At 37.3% G+C, this 17,253-nt stretch overlaps 5 protein-coding genes across 7 annotated transcripts; 1 reads left to right on the forward strand and 4 right to left on the reverse strand.

Moving 5' to 3' along the window:
* Positions 1 to 764: 764 nt before the first annotated feature.
* LOC104787977 (fructokinase-like 2, chloroplastic) lies at positions 765 to 3,470 on the forward strand. Its single transcript, XM_087451188.1, has 5 exons — positions 765 to 1,042; positions 1,256 to 1,611; positions 1,696 to 2,342; positions 2,428 to 2,899; positions 2,979 to 3,470. Exons 1-5 carry the CDS (start codon positions 996 to 998, stop codon positions 3,320 to 3,322), a joined length of 1,866 nt encoding a protein of 621 aa, XP_087307314.1. The 5' UTR covers positions 765 to 995; the 3' UTR covers positions 3,323 to 3,470.
* On the reverse strand, positions 3,390 to 5,171 carry LOC104787976 (uncharacterized). The gene is made up of 5 exons (XM_010513642.3): positions 4,829 to 5,171; positions 4,491 to 4,561; positions 4,218 to 4,393; positions 4,010 to 4,118; positions 3,390 to 3,913 (listed from the first exon to the last, which is right to left on the reverse strand). Exons 1-5 carry the CDS (start codon positions 5,169 to 5,171, stop codon positions 3,614 to 3,616), a joined length of 999 nt encoding a protein of 332 aa, XP_010511944.2. The 3' UTR covers positions 3,390 to 3,613.
* LOC104787975 (serine/threonine-protein kinase 1) lies at positions 5,151 to 11,676 on the reverse strand. 2 transcript variants are annotated; one of them, XM_010513641.3, is made up of 19 exons: positions 10,528 to 11,482; positions 10,321 to 10,409; positions 10,128 to 10,235; positions 9,879 to 9,986; positions 9,618 to 9,708; positions 9,376 to 9,428; positions 9,174 to 9,236; positions 8,774 to 8,818; positions 8,534 to 8,569; positions 7,953 to 8,008; positions 7,493 to 7,574; positions 7,130 to 7,255; positions 6,901 to 7,021; positions 6,404 to 6,554; positions 6,024 to 6,210; positions 5,728 to 5,928; positions 5,549 to 5,634; positions 5,310 to 5,450; positions 5,151 to 5,213 (listed from the first exon to the last, which is right to left on the reverse strand). In XM_010513641.3, the coding sequence occupies exons 1-18, from the start codon at positions 11,312 to 11,314 to the stop codon at positions 5,351 to 5,353; spliced, it is 2,490 nt and encodes an 829-aa protein (XP_010511943.1). In that variant the 5' UTR covers positions 11,315 to 11,482; the 3' UTR covers positions 5,151 to 5,213; positions 5,310 to 5,350. The 2 variants fall into 2 exon arrangements, with proteins under 2 accessions (XP_010511943.1, XP_087307313.1); XM_087451187.1 differs by having other exon boundaries at positions 5,203 to 5,450; positions 9,879 to 9,982; positions 10,528 to 11,676.
* A 53-nt stretch (positions 11,677 to 11,729) lies between these two features.
* LOC104787980 (protein SPIRAL1-like 2) lies at positions 11,730 to 12,566 on the reverse strand. The gene is made up of 3 exons (XM_010513645.2): positions 12,504 to 12,566; positions 12,090 to 12,389; positions 11,730 to 11,961 (listed from the first exon to the last, which is right to left on the reverse strand). Exons 2-3 carry the CDS (start codon positions 12,339 to 12,341, stop codon positions 11,881 to 11,883), a joined length of 333 nt encoding a protein of 110 aa, XP_010511947.1. The 5' UTR covers positions 12,342 to 12,389; positions 12,504 to 12,566; the 3' UTR covers positions 11,730 to 11,880.
* Positions 12,552 to 14,898, reverse strand: LOC104787979 (putative methylesterase 15, chloroplastic). Of its 2 annotated transcripts, XR_015557830.1 has the most exons (6): positions 14,337 to 14,898; positions 13,843 to 14,079; positions 13,590 to 13,733; positions 13,312 to 13,446; positions 12,841 to 13,222; positions 12,552 to 12,566 (listed from the first exon to the last, which is right to left on the reverse strand). XR_015557830.1 is itself a non-coding variant. In XM_010513644.3 (5 exons), the coding sequence occupies exons 1-5, from the start codon at positions 14,868 to 14,870 to the stop codon at positions 12,932 to 12,934; spliced, it is 1,341 nt and encodes a 446-aa protein (XP_010511946.1). In that variant the 5' UTR covers positions 14,871 to 14,898; the 3' UTR covers positions 12,758 to 12,931. The 2 variants fall into 2 exon arrangements, 1 of the variants encoding a protein (XP_010511946.1); XM_010513644.3 differs by lacking the exon at positions 12,552 to 12,566 and having other exon boundaries at positions 12,758 to 13,222.
* Positions 14,899 to 17,253: the final 2,355 nt, after the last annotated feature.

The raw sequence follows: 17,253 nt of genomic DNA on the forward strand, positions 1-17,253 counted from the left end.
ACTCAAGTATCATACAGACCAATAATAATCCAGGGTCTAATAATATATAAACTGGAGTAATAGTTAACATTTGTTGAACCAAAAAAGAAAAAAGTTAACTTAGAGGGAGGTATTGGTTTAGGATTTAGAAAGAGTTTTAATGACTTTGTGTTTTTAAAAATCTTGCTGATTTTTAAAATCATAGAAAATTAGAAAGTAAAAATGAAGGATTCTATAAGAGATTGTTTAGGAAGTTATTTTAAATCTTGCTGATTTGTGTTTCCTAATCTTGTAAAATATTTCATAAAATCTTTCAAAATCTTTCTATTTGATGAAAGAGTTTTCATGACTTTTGTTATGAAAGAAATGTTATAAAATCCTAAACCAATAACACAAAATTTGAATTCATTAACAATCCATGATTCTTTTATTTTAATTGAATAACATAAAACTTTTAATGACTTTATAAGACTCTTAATCCAATAACACTAGATTTATCAAGATTTTAGATAACTTTTTACAAATCCACAACCAATAACACCAAATTTTTAAAGAATTTTAAAAAGTCTTGATTGAATAACAACATATTTTACATAACTTTTAAAATCATTCAAATTCTTTCTAAATCCTAAACCAATAACCCCCTTAGTTACGTACACGACATTTGAAGTGTGTGCTGAGGTGCTGAGTACAGACAAAACAAATAAATAAATAAAAAAACAGTAGAGACGTCATGACGTTTTCAGATTCTAACATAGAACGAGATGTCATGACGTTTTCAAATCATAACATAGAACGCGTGCCGTTTTTGTCAAAGCACTAAACCTCTTCCCTCATCCTCTCCTAGCTCATCTCCCGCTAAGGCCACTCTGCAGGTTTTGAGAGCTTAAACCCCAAATCTCCCCTCAAATCTGAATTTAACTCATTTGCAACTCCCTTAGTTCATTTCTAGGTTTCAGCTTCTTTCGACTTTATGGGTTGCGGAGCTTAGTATCAGTACAATTTCGTTTTTTTTAATGCTCATGGCGTCTCTCTCCTTCAACCAATTCCTATCGTTCCCCAGGTCCCTTTTCTTCTCTCTCTCTCTCTCTTTTTTCCTAAAATTTGAAAGTTTTCTTTCATGGGTTTCTAAGGATTTGGCGTAGAATTGCGTTGCTGCTTAGAAATGTGCGAACTTTAAGTTTGTTATCTTTCTTTGTTCAATTTAGTGGAAAGAGATGTGTTTCTGTGTGTTGATGTTATGGTTTTTCTCATAGCTGTGATTAATTTTTGGCAGGTACAATGCAGATGTGCCTTGTATCATTCACTCACTTGGTTTTGTGAAGATTAGAGGTGAAAGATGGAATGGGAAACAAAGCTTTTCTATGACTGCTGGTAGGAAAAAGTTATCAGAGTCAGCACCTCTTGAAGAAGAAGGAGATAATGATGGGAACGGTGCGGTTGTAGGAAAGAAGAAACCATCTAAAGGTCCTAAGAGAAGCGGTGCTCGAACAACTAAGAAGAAGGTGGTGGTAGCAATGGATGAACCATTAGAAGAAAGTTCTGAACTTTTGGTAGAGAATGATGAGGATGTTTTAGACAAGGAAAGCACTGTCTCAGCTTCGAAACCAAAGACAAGAACTAGAAAGAAAGGTATGAGTTTTACCATTATTATTGAGCTGATGTCCTCACTTGATGTTTCACGAGTGGTTAATTTGAATTTCTACACATTTACAGCTTCTTCTTCTGATGTGGAGGAAGTAAAACCCGAGAAGAAAGTGAGACGAAAGAGGACTGTTAAAAAAGATAAGGAACCTGAGGAGGATTTAGTTACCAGTGCACATGATGAGGGTAGTGATGCGGAGGAAGCCTTGGCTGTTGAAAGCACTGATACTGAAAGTGAAGAAGAAGAGATTGATCTGAGTAAACATGAAAGTGAAGATATTAGTCACACTTATGGATGGCCTCCTCTTGTGTGTTGCTTTGGATCTGCACAACATGCTTTTGTGCCCTGGGGAAGGCCAGCAAACAGGCTTTTAGATTATGAACTTCATGAACGGATGAGCGATGCTAAGTGGGCACCAGAGAAGTATATCAGGGCTCCTGGAGGGTGTGCAGGAGGTGTTGCTATTGCTCTTGCAAGCTTAGGTGGTAAGGTTGCTTTTATGGGCAAACTCGGGGATGATGAGTATGGTCAAGCCATGTTGTATTATCTGAATGTGTGCAATGTCCAAACGAGATCAGTTCGGATTGATGGTAAAAGAGTTACGGCATGTTCTACTATGAAGATCAGCAAGAGAGGTCGCTTGAAATCGACTTGTATCAAGCCCTGTGCAGAGGACTCACTTTCGAAATCTGAAATCAATGTTGATGTGCTCAAAGAGGTAAATGTTGTCCCGGAGATTTGAAATATTGAGTTATTGAACTCTTTTCTTGTTTTCTTATCTCTTCCTATTAACTTTGGTGCAGGCAAAAATGTTCTACTTCAGCTCGCATTCTCTGCTCGATAAGAAGATGATGTCAACTACGATACAAGCCATCAAGATATCAAAGCAACTAGGCAATGTCATTTTCTATGACTTGAATCTCCCTTTACCGCTATGGCAATCCAGCGAAGAAACCAAGTCGTTCATACAGGAAGTGTGGAATCTTGCAGACATAATTGAAATCACAAAACAGGAACTGGAATTCTTATGTGGAATCGAGCCAACTGAAGAGTTCGATACCAAAAACAATGACATCAGTAAGTTTGTCCATTATCCTCTGGAAACTGTGGAACAGCTTTGGCATGAAAATCTCAAGGTCTTGTTTGTGACCAATGGCACTTCTAAGATCCATTACTATACCAAAGAGCACAATGGTGCTGTTTCCGGAATGGAGGATCCTCCCATTACTCCTTTTACAGGGGATATGTCAGCATCTGGAGATGGCATAGTTGCAGGTAGAATTTGCAGTCTCTTTTTTTCAATAGCATTTGAAAAATTATGCTTGGCGATTAACTGAACTACACTCTGTTGCAGGTCTAATAAGAATGCTTACGGTTCAGCCAGATCTTATGAACAATAAAGGGTACCTGGAACGCACAGCTAGATATGCAATTGAGTGTGGGGTTGTTGATCAATGGTTGCAGGCACAAACCCGTGGATATCCTCCAAAGGATGACATGGAAGAAGTAGATGATGATGATGAAGAAGATGAAGTGGAATCAGATCCAGACGGTATAAGGTCAATAACAGAGAGGGAATACCGAACCTCAAAGCCATATGATGAACCAGATGGTCCATACGTTATGAAACCGGTAGAAGAAAGGGAATACAAGAAGTTAGAGCTTGTTGGTTCAATGTTTGAAGATGGTAGTTTATGATATTCATAAGATTTGATATTGTTCTGTTAGTCAGCTTTTTCCCTGTTCACATCTTACAACGTCTTAGTAGTGTGAATTTTTGTCATATGTTTTATTGCCTTAACTTACCATCTCAACTAATACAAAAAAGTCACTCATTTATATTAAACGCAACCTAGTGTAATAAACTAGTGAGCTTAGAGAATATATGTCTACATGGGATAGGAAAAAAAAATCCAGAAACAGAAAAGTGAAACCTTCAGTGACAATGAACTTCCTTTGCTAGCAACTCTACTTCTACTTCAACTTAAACTAATCTAGGTAGAGACTTATCTTCCTGTGATATGTGAAAGGCAGTGTGATTCTCAGGTCCTTTTGTTTCCGGCTCAACGGTCTGCCTTTGCTTTCGGGATCTCTGTTCTCCCTTACATCTGCTAATTTCCAGACACATTTATCAGATTCTGCATCTATAGACTCCAAGAGAAACACTGCATTCTTAACTGCAGTCCTCGAGTTTGTTTCCTCTACATAGCTTACTGTCATTGGCATCTCCTTAAATCGAGGCAAGTCCTCTGGGACTCTCAGCAGCCTCTCTGCTCCTGGAGAAGACACCTTCACAGAAAAAAAAAAACCAACACGGAAACAAATTTACAACAAAATGACCCGAGCAAATCATTGATTTATGGGGGGAAAGACTCTTTCTTATACCTCAAGGGCTAGATCCTCTGGGACTAGTTTTGAAGCCCCAGCATCATCTAGTCTTCTCTTGAATTCTCGACTAAATTCTTCAAGCTCATCCATGGTAGGACATCCATATCTTTTTACAAAAAAAGAAAAAAGAAGTAGCTTTCTTTAGTTTCTGAAACGTACTGCTTTCACAATGGTTATGATATAGAAGGGTGAACAAGAATCTTACTCGTTTGAGAGTTTGTCTAGTCTGACGTATATATATCCACGGGGAGAAGTTTTGAAAGCAAACAATTCTAAATCTTTATCAGACTGCTTCAAAACTTCTGCAGCAATAGAGAGAACTCTTTCACCCCATGGCACACCTCGAAGAACAACCCCACCACCATCTCCTCCATCGCCAAGCTGTAAACCAGAAAGAAAGAATTATAAAGTAGCTCAAGAGAATCTAAGAATCTCATGAGTGGCTTATAAGTGATGAGAAAACATAGCAGAGAGATACCTGTGATTCAACTCCCTCTTCCTCTTCTTCTTCCCAATCTTCTATGACCTCTACATCATCAGTTGTTTTATCTGCCAATTGGATTTGGAAGCAGGTGTTATGAGACCAACAATATATTATGACCTTTAGGAGATACCAGCTTCTATGGAATCAATCGTTGGGCCAGAAGTGAGCAACATAAAGAAGATACATTTAGGCTGGAGACATTTTAACAAACACCTTATAGACACGAGAAACGCAAAACACAATGACCAGTTGCAAAAGGACTGTAAACAAAACCTAAAACCCAGATCATATAGACGCAGAGCCAAAGAGAAGAAGAAAAGGTTTAATCTTACATTCAAAGGTGTCTTCTTCGCCGTCATTACCACCGGCGGTTTTCGGCGGTCGACCTGTAGCTGGAGAAGGAGACGAAGACGACGAAGAAGAAAACGTAGAGACCGAAGAAGAGGAAGGAAAATAGCGAGGAAGGGTTAGACTGGTCGTCTTTGGAAAAAGCAAGGAAGAAGAAAAAGCCCTAACGGGGAAACAAGTCGCCGGTGAGGTTAAACGGCGAGAAGCTCGAAGTCGAAACAAAGCAGCTACAATCAGACTTTGGTATCTCGCCATGCTTCTTCTTCTTACGATACGACGGCCACACAGACACCGCGACTTGTAATATTTCAACTGTAAGGGATTCATTCTATTTATAGGTGTGTTTAGAACTCAATTATTACACGAAGCCTGTTTCCATTTTTTTCTCATTCAATATTCTAGCAAAATTGATTGTAGTTAAGAAATTATACGAAAAAGAAAAAGAAAAAAAACTTGTTCACAAACCTATACTAATACAAGAGTAGCACCAGATGTACAAACAACTTTTACAGGCGGAGAATTGTGCGAAGAGTATCGCAGAGATTCTGAATCGTTTGCTGCTCCTGCGTTGCTTGCAGTTCCTGCAGCGGCATTTCCTCGTAACACCTGTGGATCAGTGCAATGGGTTTTAAGGTTTATAGTAAGACGTAATAAAAAATAAAATAAAAACATTAGGCTCGTTTGTTATTTTATCTGACACGTACGCTCTGTGGTATGCTAAAACTTGTGCAAGGTTCATCAGAGAAGAGCTTGTAGTCAGTCTTTGGTATACGCTTGGAGGAAGAGGCATCTGCATCCATTTCATACTCCACAGATTATTAAAACATTATGATTCACTTTACTTAGAGATCAGGAAAGAGAGAGAGAGAGAGAGAGTTTAGACCTCGTTTTGTCCACGTCGGCCCTTTTTGGATTGGGGATCAGAAGTGAAAAGCTCCTGAAGTGCTTCAACGGCTACAGTTCCATTCCCATCTTGTTGCATGCCTCCAATCATGTTCTCTGACAAGAGTGCAATCGGGGATATATCTGTTGCTCTCAAGAATGGTATCGGTACCGTGTTTCCAGCTGCATATATAGACCACAACTGCAGGAACGAAGACAGATTTTAACCATGCAATGGCATTGAGTCATTGACTAGACTGTAGTTTGTAGCATAGATACAGCACAAAACTAACTAACCTTATCTTGCAAAGCAAAAGCTTTCCTGCCAACAGTTTCACTTGCATCACTGCCACCTACTGTATGTGTTCCAGATATGTTATTCAGCTTGGTTTTATGCTCATGAGATGAACTTGCTTGCTTGCTCTGTGAAGTTGAATCTTCAACTGGAACATTGGTAACAAGAAGATTCTTTTTCTCGTGGCTCCTAGCAACCAATAAATATCAGGTTAAATTAAACTCAAGAAGCAATTTCATCATCAGATACTGATTGTTATATATTATATCCATATATCTTTCTTTCCAATAAATTGGATGTTACTGAAGAAAATATAAGCGCCTATTTGGTATAAGTGGATATGCCCCCCGATAAAGTTAACGAAAGGGTGTCTGAGATATACCATGAGTCAGGTAATTCTTCTCCTACGAATCCGCCAGAAACACCTTCAACCTGAGACAATGAAGATTCTTTCTCTCTGACAAGTTGAGATCTGGAGTCACTCTCGTCTGTCTCATCCTCACCATGAACAATCATAGTTCCAAAGTCACCACCTGAAAACAAGCCAATGCGAACTTTAAGTTACATGCTTTTTGGAAACCATGATGGAAGAAAATATACAACAGCATATGCATATCCAAGCTATGTGCTAACAAGGCTGCAGAAAGAAACCACCAAATATCATCTCCCAAAGGTTGCAATACAACAAAGATATGAGCCGCCGAGGAAACGCACTCAAAAATTCTAAAGATGGCTCGAAAAGGCAGATTGCTCAACTTATATCTTGCAAAATAACAGCCTAAGGCTCACAGAACATCCTCGAGGAGCGTAATAGCCTTAATATCAGGCAACAACAACTAATACTATATAGACACAGATAATACTGCATGTAATACTTGCCTTCTCCAGATACATGCTGCCGATTCAGGGTGCTGGTTGAAGGTGCTTCGGTGGAATTTTGAGGAGGTTTAGATGGAACAGTAATTCCATATTCTTCACTTGATTTTGGACCCAGTGTTGACTGTTACAAAATTATACTAAACTTTAGACAATGATTCACTTGCAGAGATATTAGAAAAGAAGATAGGGGTAACTAAGAGGTGACAGTTAAAGAAAATACAATACATACAGAGTCGTCTGAAGGTGCGACAACATTTTGCGCTTGAAGAGCCATGGAAGCTCTGATTTGTCTTGACTTCTCAATCTTTGGCGACATTGCAGAAGCTCCAGTTTTACATCTCTCAACAAATTTGTGCTGAATTTAAAAACAAAGAGTAAATTGCATCAGAAGAACACAGAGAACTTAAAAGACACTAAATTGCATGCCAGCTATGAAAGTGAAGGTAATTCTGACAACCAAAGCTGAAGATATCCTAATATTGACAATAGAGAGTCACAATTAGCTGAAAAGAAAGAATAAGGAAAAAAGAGAGTATTGAGATACACATACTAACTTTATCTGGCATACAGGCAAAAGACTATCATAGTTTACCTTAAGCATCTCAGCTGCAGTCGGGCGAAGACGTGGTTCCTTTGTAAGGCATTTTGCAACAAAATCATGGAAGACCAGGGACCTGCAGCGGGTAGTAACCAACAGTCGAATGTGTCATAAGATATTTGCCAGAATCTTTTTAACGAAACTAGGTTTCTGAGAGCTTATAGGTCAATGGTTTTTAATAAACATATGCTGCCAGGCACATACATAAGATTTCTTTGTGAATGCTAGAAATATTGTTAGACCCATGAGATAAAATAGTTCTGTAGCTAAATAATAGATCATCGATAGAGCACTGTATGTTACTTATAGTGTTTATGCAATTACTTTACATAGTTTGATGAAGTGACTACAAGGATATATACTTCACAATACAAGGTACGCTAGGATGATTTGAAGATTTCTCTTCTGCCTTAATGATAGTTAATGTGATATTCTAAAGAGGTTGAGGACATACCATTTTTCTTTATCCTCAAGCATTGGAGCTGGCTCGATGGATATCATGAACAAAACCTAGCAAAGACGGATGTCCGAAATGAGATATTAAATAATCGCAATATGAGATTAAAAGGCCATCAAATAAGCAAACAGCGAATTTCCCGTCTTTTACCTAGTTTTTCACCACTAAACCTCCATTTTCTAGCCTAAAAATGTTTATGAGAAAATTCATACCATGTCAATGCTGTTCCATTTCAGTTTACAGGACCAACTTAACCACACCAAGCTGCTTGACATTTCTTTCAAAACAGACTACACCAAACGGCTTACAACTAAAGTAAACGAACTGTCTGAGTCAAGCACATTTACAGAAACCCATAAAATGAAGTCAAACTCGAACCAATGTGCAACAAACTGTTATAGGTTTGGATTTAAGATCAGATTCACTTCATTTCAGTTTTCCAAACAGAGAAGAAAACAAAACCAGAATATAAAAAAGAAAGAGCAGGACTGAATAGTTTTCCCATCCTAAACTCAATAACGCATCCGATGACTTGGAAACATAATAATAACAAAAGCAAGATGGCTTAATATAACAACCCTCATCGGATGAACTGCTGATCTTGGAGGAAGCCCCTGTAAAAAACACAACTAAACGTCAGAAGACAACCATTGGATGATTAAGAAGAAAATATGGAAGAAGTGATGATGAGTCGAGAGTGTTAATCAAAAGATACAAGAAGTCGTTAACTTATTTTGCTTGCACAATTGTCAGATTAAAAGTGCTAAACTGCCAACTACAACATAATTTTAGTCCTACGAAAAGTATTCCCATATTACCTCTGCCATCTCAATTGCTGAAACACCAAGAGCCCATACATCCACCTGTAGTGAAGAGTCCAAATGTCACCAAGATGGAAACAGGATTTATTGATTCTACTATCTAGAAAACATGGTGCAGTCCTAGATTCTAACTGGCTATATTTCAGATGCTAGGCTGTATGTTACAGACGCTAGTATCCTCTAAATTTAGGATCCGGTAGAACTATGCACAGCCATTTAAGTAAAACCTTAAGTACTTTCTTCCAGAGATGTAATGTATATAATAGATGTAGTATACGTGAAGTGTAAATTCAGTAAATAACATTCAGATATGTAAGGTAGCATTACATCAGTCAATATAATTATAAAATTTTAGGAACTTTTATCAGATGAAATTATTGTCAAATAGAATACCTACCTTCCCATCATAACGATTTTCCTGAATAACCTCCGGGGCCATCCAGTGCGGAGTCCCAATGAACTTCAAACAAGACAAAACGTTAAAGAATCCCACCATCAGGCCCAAAATATCCCCTAGGCTTCAATTGCCCAATTGATAAAAGACAGATTGATGAATTAACCATATGAATCTTTGTTCATATAATGATATAAGTATTTACCGTGTTTCTCTTCGACATAGTCCTCGTAAGTTGAGCCGCAACCCCAAAGTCACCTGAAAAGATCAAGGTAGCGAACTTTGGTTACAGCATACAGCTGTAAGCAGTAAACAAAATCTAATTAAAAACCGACACGGCAAAGCAAGTATTAAGCTTGAAAACATAAAAGCCAACATGTTTAATAGAATAATTCACAAGTGCTACTCTTTAAGCAGGTGGATATGCAATTCCTTAAGATAACTTACCCAACTTGACCTCTCCTTGTTCGGTCAACAAGATATTTCCACCCTTAATATCTCTATGAACTTTGTATATTGAGTGCAAGTATGCAAGGCCCTACATATAAGACATAGATACAAACAGAATTATTAGGCGTATAACATGTTGAAGCAAATGTGCGCAAGCATCAAATACAGGAAGCAGATATCATTTTTCTTCCCTATTCTTCTGGGCTTCTACATTCTAGCAATTCTATAAAGTGAAAAGAGGTTACAGATTGTGGATACCTTCAACGCCTCCCGACATATATATGCTATCTGATACTCCTCCAATGCCTCCTCGGTAACATTCATAAGATCAGCAACACTTCCACCTCCACAATACTCCATCACTATCTGTCAGAAGACAGAAATTAGTAACTAGAGAAATCGAATACATAAACTATAATATATAAAAGAAAAGAAAATAAATCGCTTCCAAACAGTAAGAGCCGCTATATCTAACAAAGAGAATTAAGATATGGCCACAATACTCACCCAAAGATAATCTTCTCCCTGGTAACTCCCAAGGTAACGGACAACATTTGGATGATTACACTGCTGCAGCATCTCAATTTCTCCCCGGATTTCTTCATAGCCTTCCTCCTAATAAAAGTAGAACTTGAATCACATATAGAGTACTTTAGCAACTACGACATTCTAACTAACGCCGAGGACAATCTTTTAATACCCCTTCGGTAAGTGATATGACTTTCACCGCAACAATCTCCGATGTTTTCAAATCTCTAGCCTTGTAGACAGATCCATATGATCCTTTCCCTGCCAAAAATCCATATCCATATTGAAACAAATACTGAGGGCATATTGATCATAGCTACATAATGGAGCAAATACAATAGAGACAAACAACAAAGTAACTCAAGAAAGGCTAATTTACCAAGTTCATTGAGGAATTCGTATTTGGTGGTTGGATCTTCTCTAGTAATGCTATCAGGAAGAGACGTGGTTGACATCTTACTGTTCTGCTGCTGCATTTTCCGATTATCTTCACCTTGAAGCTTAGAAGAAGACGACGAAGGATCCAGTTTCCGAGTCTTACCACCAAAGTTTGATTTCTGCATACTCGCCACAGCTCTTCCCATAGTTGACATATCAATCTCCTTCTCTTTTTTACTCTTTCCGTTTTTAGCCTTAGGTTTCACAACAAACGTACCGTAGTCTCCGTCATCGTCATCATCATCGTCATCTTCTTCTTCCTCCTCCTCCTCTTCCTCATCGGAAGATTCCTCATCTCCGCCTCTCCTCCTAGGACTAACTCCCAATCTCGGATTAGACGAATACGGACTGTTCTTACTATGACTACTACTCCGATCTGTTTTCACAATCATCGTACCGAAATCTCCGGTTTCATCACCGTCGTCTTCGTCGTAATCGAGCGAGGCGCCGCCTCCGAAATCTTTGGGAAGACGCTTGAGAAGAGGAGGAAGCATAGAATCGTCTTCATCATCTTCATCACCTCCTCCTCCTCCGTCACTATCGCCTTTGTAAACCATGGTTGCGTATAAATCGACATTCTCGTCTTCCTCAGGTTTGGATTTGCGTTTGTCTCGATCTCGACCTTGGTCAGAATCGGAGTCGGAGTGGACTACGAAAGTTGAGTATATGTCCGGTTTAGGATCCGGTTTACGGCTCCGACGAGATCTCGGCGAGTTATTATGATCCATCTATGGCTCTTCTTAACCGTCGTCGCCGGGAGAGAGAGCGCTCTCGGGCCAAAGTACAAGGCTTGTAGTTTAAAAAAAAAAAAAAAATGATGAAATAAAAAATAAACTCATACAGTTTAGATGGAAAATAAATTAAAAAAAATTTGTGAAATAGGCCAACTAGTGTTTTTTTTTTTTCCTTGCAAGCTGGAATATATTAATTCTCTCTTTGATAAATTCACATTGTGAATTTTGACTGTTCTTTACCGCAACAATTTTTAAGATTTACCAATCAAAAGCCCTTCAGTTGCAAGGATTAGGATACAAGAGAGAGTGTTCGTTACTCTCTACTATTTTATTTTATTTTATTTTTTTATTGATTTGAAGATTTTATGAATCAAAATGTGAAATTTAAGAACAAGTAGAACTGAGAACATTTTGAAGCACATTTGTATACTAATAAACTAAGTAAGCACATCATAGATAATTTTATTTTTTGCAAGGGAAAAGAGGTTCCACAACGATGACATAAGGGAGACTTTGGGATAAAGTAACATAGAGTGACCAAGTTTTGGCCTCAGGTACTGCTAGTTGCTACCACCACCGAAGAGGTAATTCAAAGACGAGCCACCTCCTGGAGCTGAATGAACCTTGGTCGATGGCCGGTCCTGCAAAAAAAAAACATGCTTTAATTAGTGTACCTAACCATAAGTCTTTAGACAGTTTTACTTTGTCATCACAAATCCTTATATATGTATTGTTACAGTATCAGTCACACAAAAAAAAAGAGATATACCGTGATGAAGTTTCCTGTGTTTTGTCCTTCTGCGCGCATGTAATTGTTTGCAGAGTTGCTGTTGAGACCAGCAGGCACTTGTTTGGTGCTATCAACAGCCTTTGGAGCAGCGGCTTGAGGAGGTGGAGAAGGGGAAGATATTTGAGTTTCAGCTGGAGCCTTGTTAACGGCTACTGGCTTTGGAGCTTCTCCACTACCAAAAAGATACCCCAAAGAACTCTGCCCTCCACCTGCACTAACTCCACGACCCATTCTATCTCTCTCTTGCTTTTATCTCAATTGTACTTGGCTAATATGAATCTGGAATCACCATAGCATATTTTATATTTTATTGGTGAAAGGTTCTGTAAAACAAAACTTCACATCTACTACTACAAGGCAACAAAATCAATACGAAACACCAATCTAGTTTACCTGATCAGCAAGGTGATTGGAGAAGAAGCGAGAAGAAAGAGCCAATGAGAGAAAGCAAGAAGCCTGTGGAATTGTGATTTATAGACAAACACAAGAAAAAGATCTCATGTAAATAAAGGTAATGCTTAGCTGGCACGTCACTTCAACAAAACAACTATCACTATATACACCGTTGTCGTTTTGTAACTTTAACCTTTTTCTAGTGTAATCCAAATATTAAAATTTCGCTTTCTCCTAATCTTTTTGCATTAATATAATCAAAATTTTCATAATGCATTACTTACTGTTTGATAAAAAGTTACAAATAATGAGAAAAAAAGACCGGTACGGTTCATACCTCTCCAAAATAATATAAAAGCAAATCCGACAATCTCTAAGTTTACAGGATCCTATGTCCGGTACGGTTTTACATAACCGGTAACAAAGATTCATGAAGATTTCTTGGACGGTAACTGAGAAATCTCGACGAGTATCCGGTTCAAAGACTGAGGACGAGAGAAGAAAGGTGCATGATCAGAGCCTTTGAGGTGAAAAACTTGTTCAGGAGGGTTCGATTTGATCATTGCTTCTTGGAGAGAAACCGGTACAGCGTAATCATCCTCCGTGGTTTTGATGTAAAACCGTCGGATTGACCCGTAGTTTTTCTCCGACACGTGAAGCTTTTCGAGCACCGGTGCGAACGGGATTGGTCTCATGGATACCGACGCTAATGCAACGTCCTATATATAGTAAAAAAAAAGATAACAAGTCGGGTTTAGTTAAACCGAGTTGTACCGGTTCAGTTATTTAGCCTTGTGTATGTGTGTACCTTTGGAGGGCTCTGATTAAAGAAAAAGTCTCTAAGCAATGATCTATCGAAATCAACGGCTGTTGGAGGATTCTTTTTGCCATTGGCGTACAAGAATAAATGGACTTGTTCCATCAGATCATTATTTGATTCAGGCTGCAATTAAATCAAGGAAATGGTTGCAATTAGATTAGGTAGAAAATACATTATTTGCACAATAATGTGGTGGCCATAAGAATTACACAATTTGTTTTAAAAATACTCTGTCAAATTAAAATGTTATGAAGACAAGAAAAAACCTGTTGATTAAAGAGATCAAGAATGCTTTGAGCATTAGCCAACATAGCAGCAGAGATGAAAACAGCCTTAGAGATCTTAGAAGGATACATCTCCATAGCATAAGACATACAAGCCCCTCCAAAATCATGCCCCACTAATATCACCTGCACGCACCCATCAATTCTTAAATTTGTTAGTATACTAATATAATGACATTTATGGTATCTCCCTATTTGTTAGAAAACGTTATGATTATATGAAAAATGATCAGACCTTCTCGGAGGGTTTGAGGGTGTCGAAGAAGTGGAGGAGGGGTTTGGCATACTGAGCGAGGCTAGTGATGTTGTTGGTATCGAAAGAACTAACACCAGAACCGGCCAAGTCAACGGCGTCGACTTGGAAGCCATGTTTCTCTAAGAGCGTTATGGTTTTGTACCAACACCATGCTCCAAATCCTCCTCCATGAACCAGCACGAATCGCTTTGTCTCCGCTCCTTCCACCTTTAGCTCCTGGTACCATTTATTTGTCATATCATTAGCATCATATAATAAGATCACAATTAACACAAAATATATTTATGCAATCATGTGTAACAACTAACAAGTGACATATATCACAAAGACATTAAGCAAAAATGTCAATTTATATAATTCCCTTCAATTATGTTTTTGTGTTATTTACCTCAATTGCTCAAATAATCTATAGGAACTAAGCCAGTTTGATAAATAGAAAATGTAGTGGGAGTTAGGCAATTAAAAGTGCTTGCCTTGTCTAGAAGCTGATTGGGTTTAAGAACAGGATCGGTGCTTGATCTCTGCCTATTACTTGAGCTTCTAACGAATCCACAAGTGGACTTTTTAGGAGTCAAGACGCCGGAAACAGAACCTACGGATGCGGCTACGGCGGCAGAAGGTGGCTGAGTGTAAACGACGGAGGTGGAGCGTCGGAAAGGAGGAGCAGAGTTGCTGTTACGAGGCGTTTGGCTAAAGAGTATATTTGTGGCGGCTAAGGTTTGTTCTTGAATAAGAGAGTCTTTCTCATGGTGGTCATGGTGATGCTCTTGATGGTGTCTTTCTCTAACCTTCTTCTTTGTCTTGATCCCTCCTTTCTTGGACGTTGATGAAGTTGACGTGGAGGAGCCGGAGCAAGAGAGAGATGGTAGTAACGTCCGGCGTCGGAAAGATGGTATCAGAGACAGCCTCCTAACGTGTTTCTCGGAGCTAGTACCGTTGACGACGGAGCTTGGTTTCTTCTGGTTCGGATCTTGTTCTTGCGATATGCATCTCAAAGAATTTCCCATTTTTTTTAATTTCTGTGCAATGTGTAAACACGTTTGTATGTGTGTGTTTATATATATATGCAGCATGTTCGTGCTTGCATGTGTATTTGTTTTGATTTTATGATGGGTGAAAATGAAGAGTTGAGACCCTCACGTTGTGAAGCTCTCTAGTTAAATGTAAACCCTGTTTGATCGTGATAGTTTTGACACTTAAGTTTTCTTGAGAACCACGAAAACGTAACTTATGAGAATTAATACTGGTTTAAAGTTTAATTAAATAATAGTTTTTCAGTATTCTATTACAAAAATAATGAAAGTTGATTGCTTAGACAGTTGGAGACATAAGGAAGAGGGAGGAACATGGGAGGGCACTTTCTGTGAGCATTTTGGTCCTTTGACTTACAAAACGTATATGATTTTCTGCTATTTTTTTTACAATGATATAACAGAATCCTCGTATCTTTCTTGTATATATATAGTTGATTGAATAGTTATAAGCCGAAATCTATACGTTTATGATATAGCTCCTCTCAATCTAGAATCGAACTCTTTTAGAGGGGACTAACTGTCACCACTAGTTCAATACTAAGTTGTTTATTTGTATATTATTTTGTCTCCCGCTCCACTAGATAGAGATCTAACACTCCATTGATCGATTCAGTCAATTTCATTCGGTTCGATCTGATCATAACATATTCACCAGTGCTAGTTAAGTAAATTACTACTCATAAACATCCAAAATCTAGTCCACCGGGTGACTCGTAACTCGACTAAATCCATCCATTAATAGAGCTTTTAGAGATTCATTCAATTTGTTATACCAATTATACATTGAATATGTCTGAAAGTCACATGGCCATTGTAATTAATTCTGAAGCTCATTTTTAACTCAACCGAACTTATTTTAGTTTCCATTAATCATTCCTTAACCTGGATAGAGCTCATTTCTCGACAAAACTTCTTCATGTTCACTTGTCTCGAAAATATTGAGTAGTCCACTAAATCCTGGATATTTTTTTTTTTTCACTTTTAATATGATACATTAGATGGCTCCCCCTTTATATTCATCTAATTGTATAGCCTTCTCATTTTGTTGCTTCCGGGAACTATGAAATAACCTCAATAAATATACCTCTTTATTATTCCTTTTTTATCAACACTTCTCACTTCAAAATATGTCAAAAGCAAATAGATTAATTAATATGACGATTATGGTATGTGTTATTTATAAGAATTCGTTTTTCAGTATTATACAAACTAAAAAATACATGGTCAAATTATGGACAATTGGTCAATATGTGATTCAAAATCTATTGTTTATTTCTCTTTGTTTCACATTTTTTCGTAAGATTTTGTTTCATTAATTCAGAGTTTCTTATGAGGATTTTTGTTCTGTTGCATCATTCTCTTGAAGTTTGATAGAGTGGACAATGCAGTGTACCTACACACAACATATATTAGGTAATAGAGCTTTATAGTTCTACATAAAAATACACAGTTAAGCAATTAGAAGAAAAAAAACCAAAAATTAAAAGACATGAAAACAATATATGGGTTTATCATTTGCCAGAGACCTCAGACTAGGTTTATCAACATCTATGGGATTGGTTGAAAAAGCCATGGAGATATTGTAGCTTCGAATTATTTGTTTTCTACAATTATGGCTTCCTTCAGTTATGCATTGACGGAATATATATAACTACAAAGCTCTCTCTTCATCTAGTGTCACCATCATAAAAAAACAAATCATATTAAACCTAAACTTAAATAAATCAATTTGTTTTATGTGTATGTACAAAGTCTTACAATACTATCATATTTATTGTCTTTAGTGAAGAGAAAATTAAAGTATACCAAAACATGCGTGAAAAAACATAATCTACTTGAATCATGTATAACGATGAAGTTCTTTATATATCTAGGGTGTCCACATCATTAAAAAATCATATTAACCCTAAACTTAAATGAACTTAATTTTGGTTTTTTTTTTGTACAATTGAGTCAATTTAAGTCCTACAATACTATCATATTTTTCTGTATTTTAGTGAAGAGAAATGTATAATACACAAATTAGCGTGAAAATATAATCTACTTGAAATAATGACTCATTCAAGTCATACACTATTATATTTCTTGTCTTAAAATGAAATTAGAACATAAAAACTAATGTGACAGTCACAATATTGTAAGAATTGCAAAAAAAAATATGTATGGCTCATTAGATAGAAAGTTAAAAAATACTTCCTCTGTTTCATAATATAGGATGTTTTGGAGGTTCTTCTTTGTTTCATAATATAAGATGTTTTCAACTTTCTAAGTAACTTTTAGATTACTTTTATATTTTTTATCATTTATTTTATGCAGTCTTGTTTATGATTTGTTTAACTTTTTTAAAGTGGTTATT

Source organism: Camelina sativa, chromosome 5, assembly GCF_030686135.1.
Source record: "Camelina sativa cultivar CO46 ecotype springtype chromosome 5, ASM3068613v1".
NCBI lineage: Eukaryota > Viridiplantae > Streptophyta > Magnoliopsida > Brassicales > Brassicaceae > Camelina > Camelina sativa.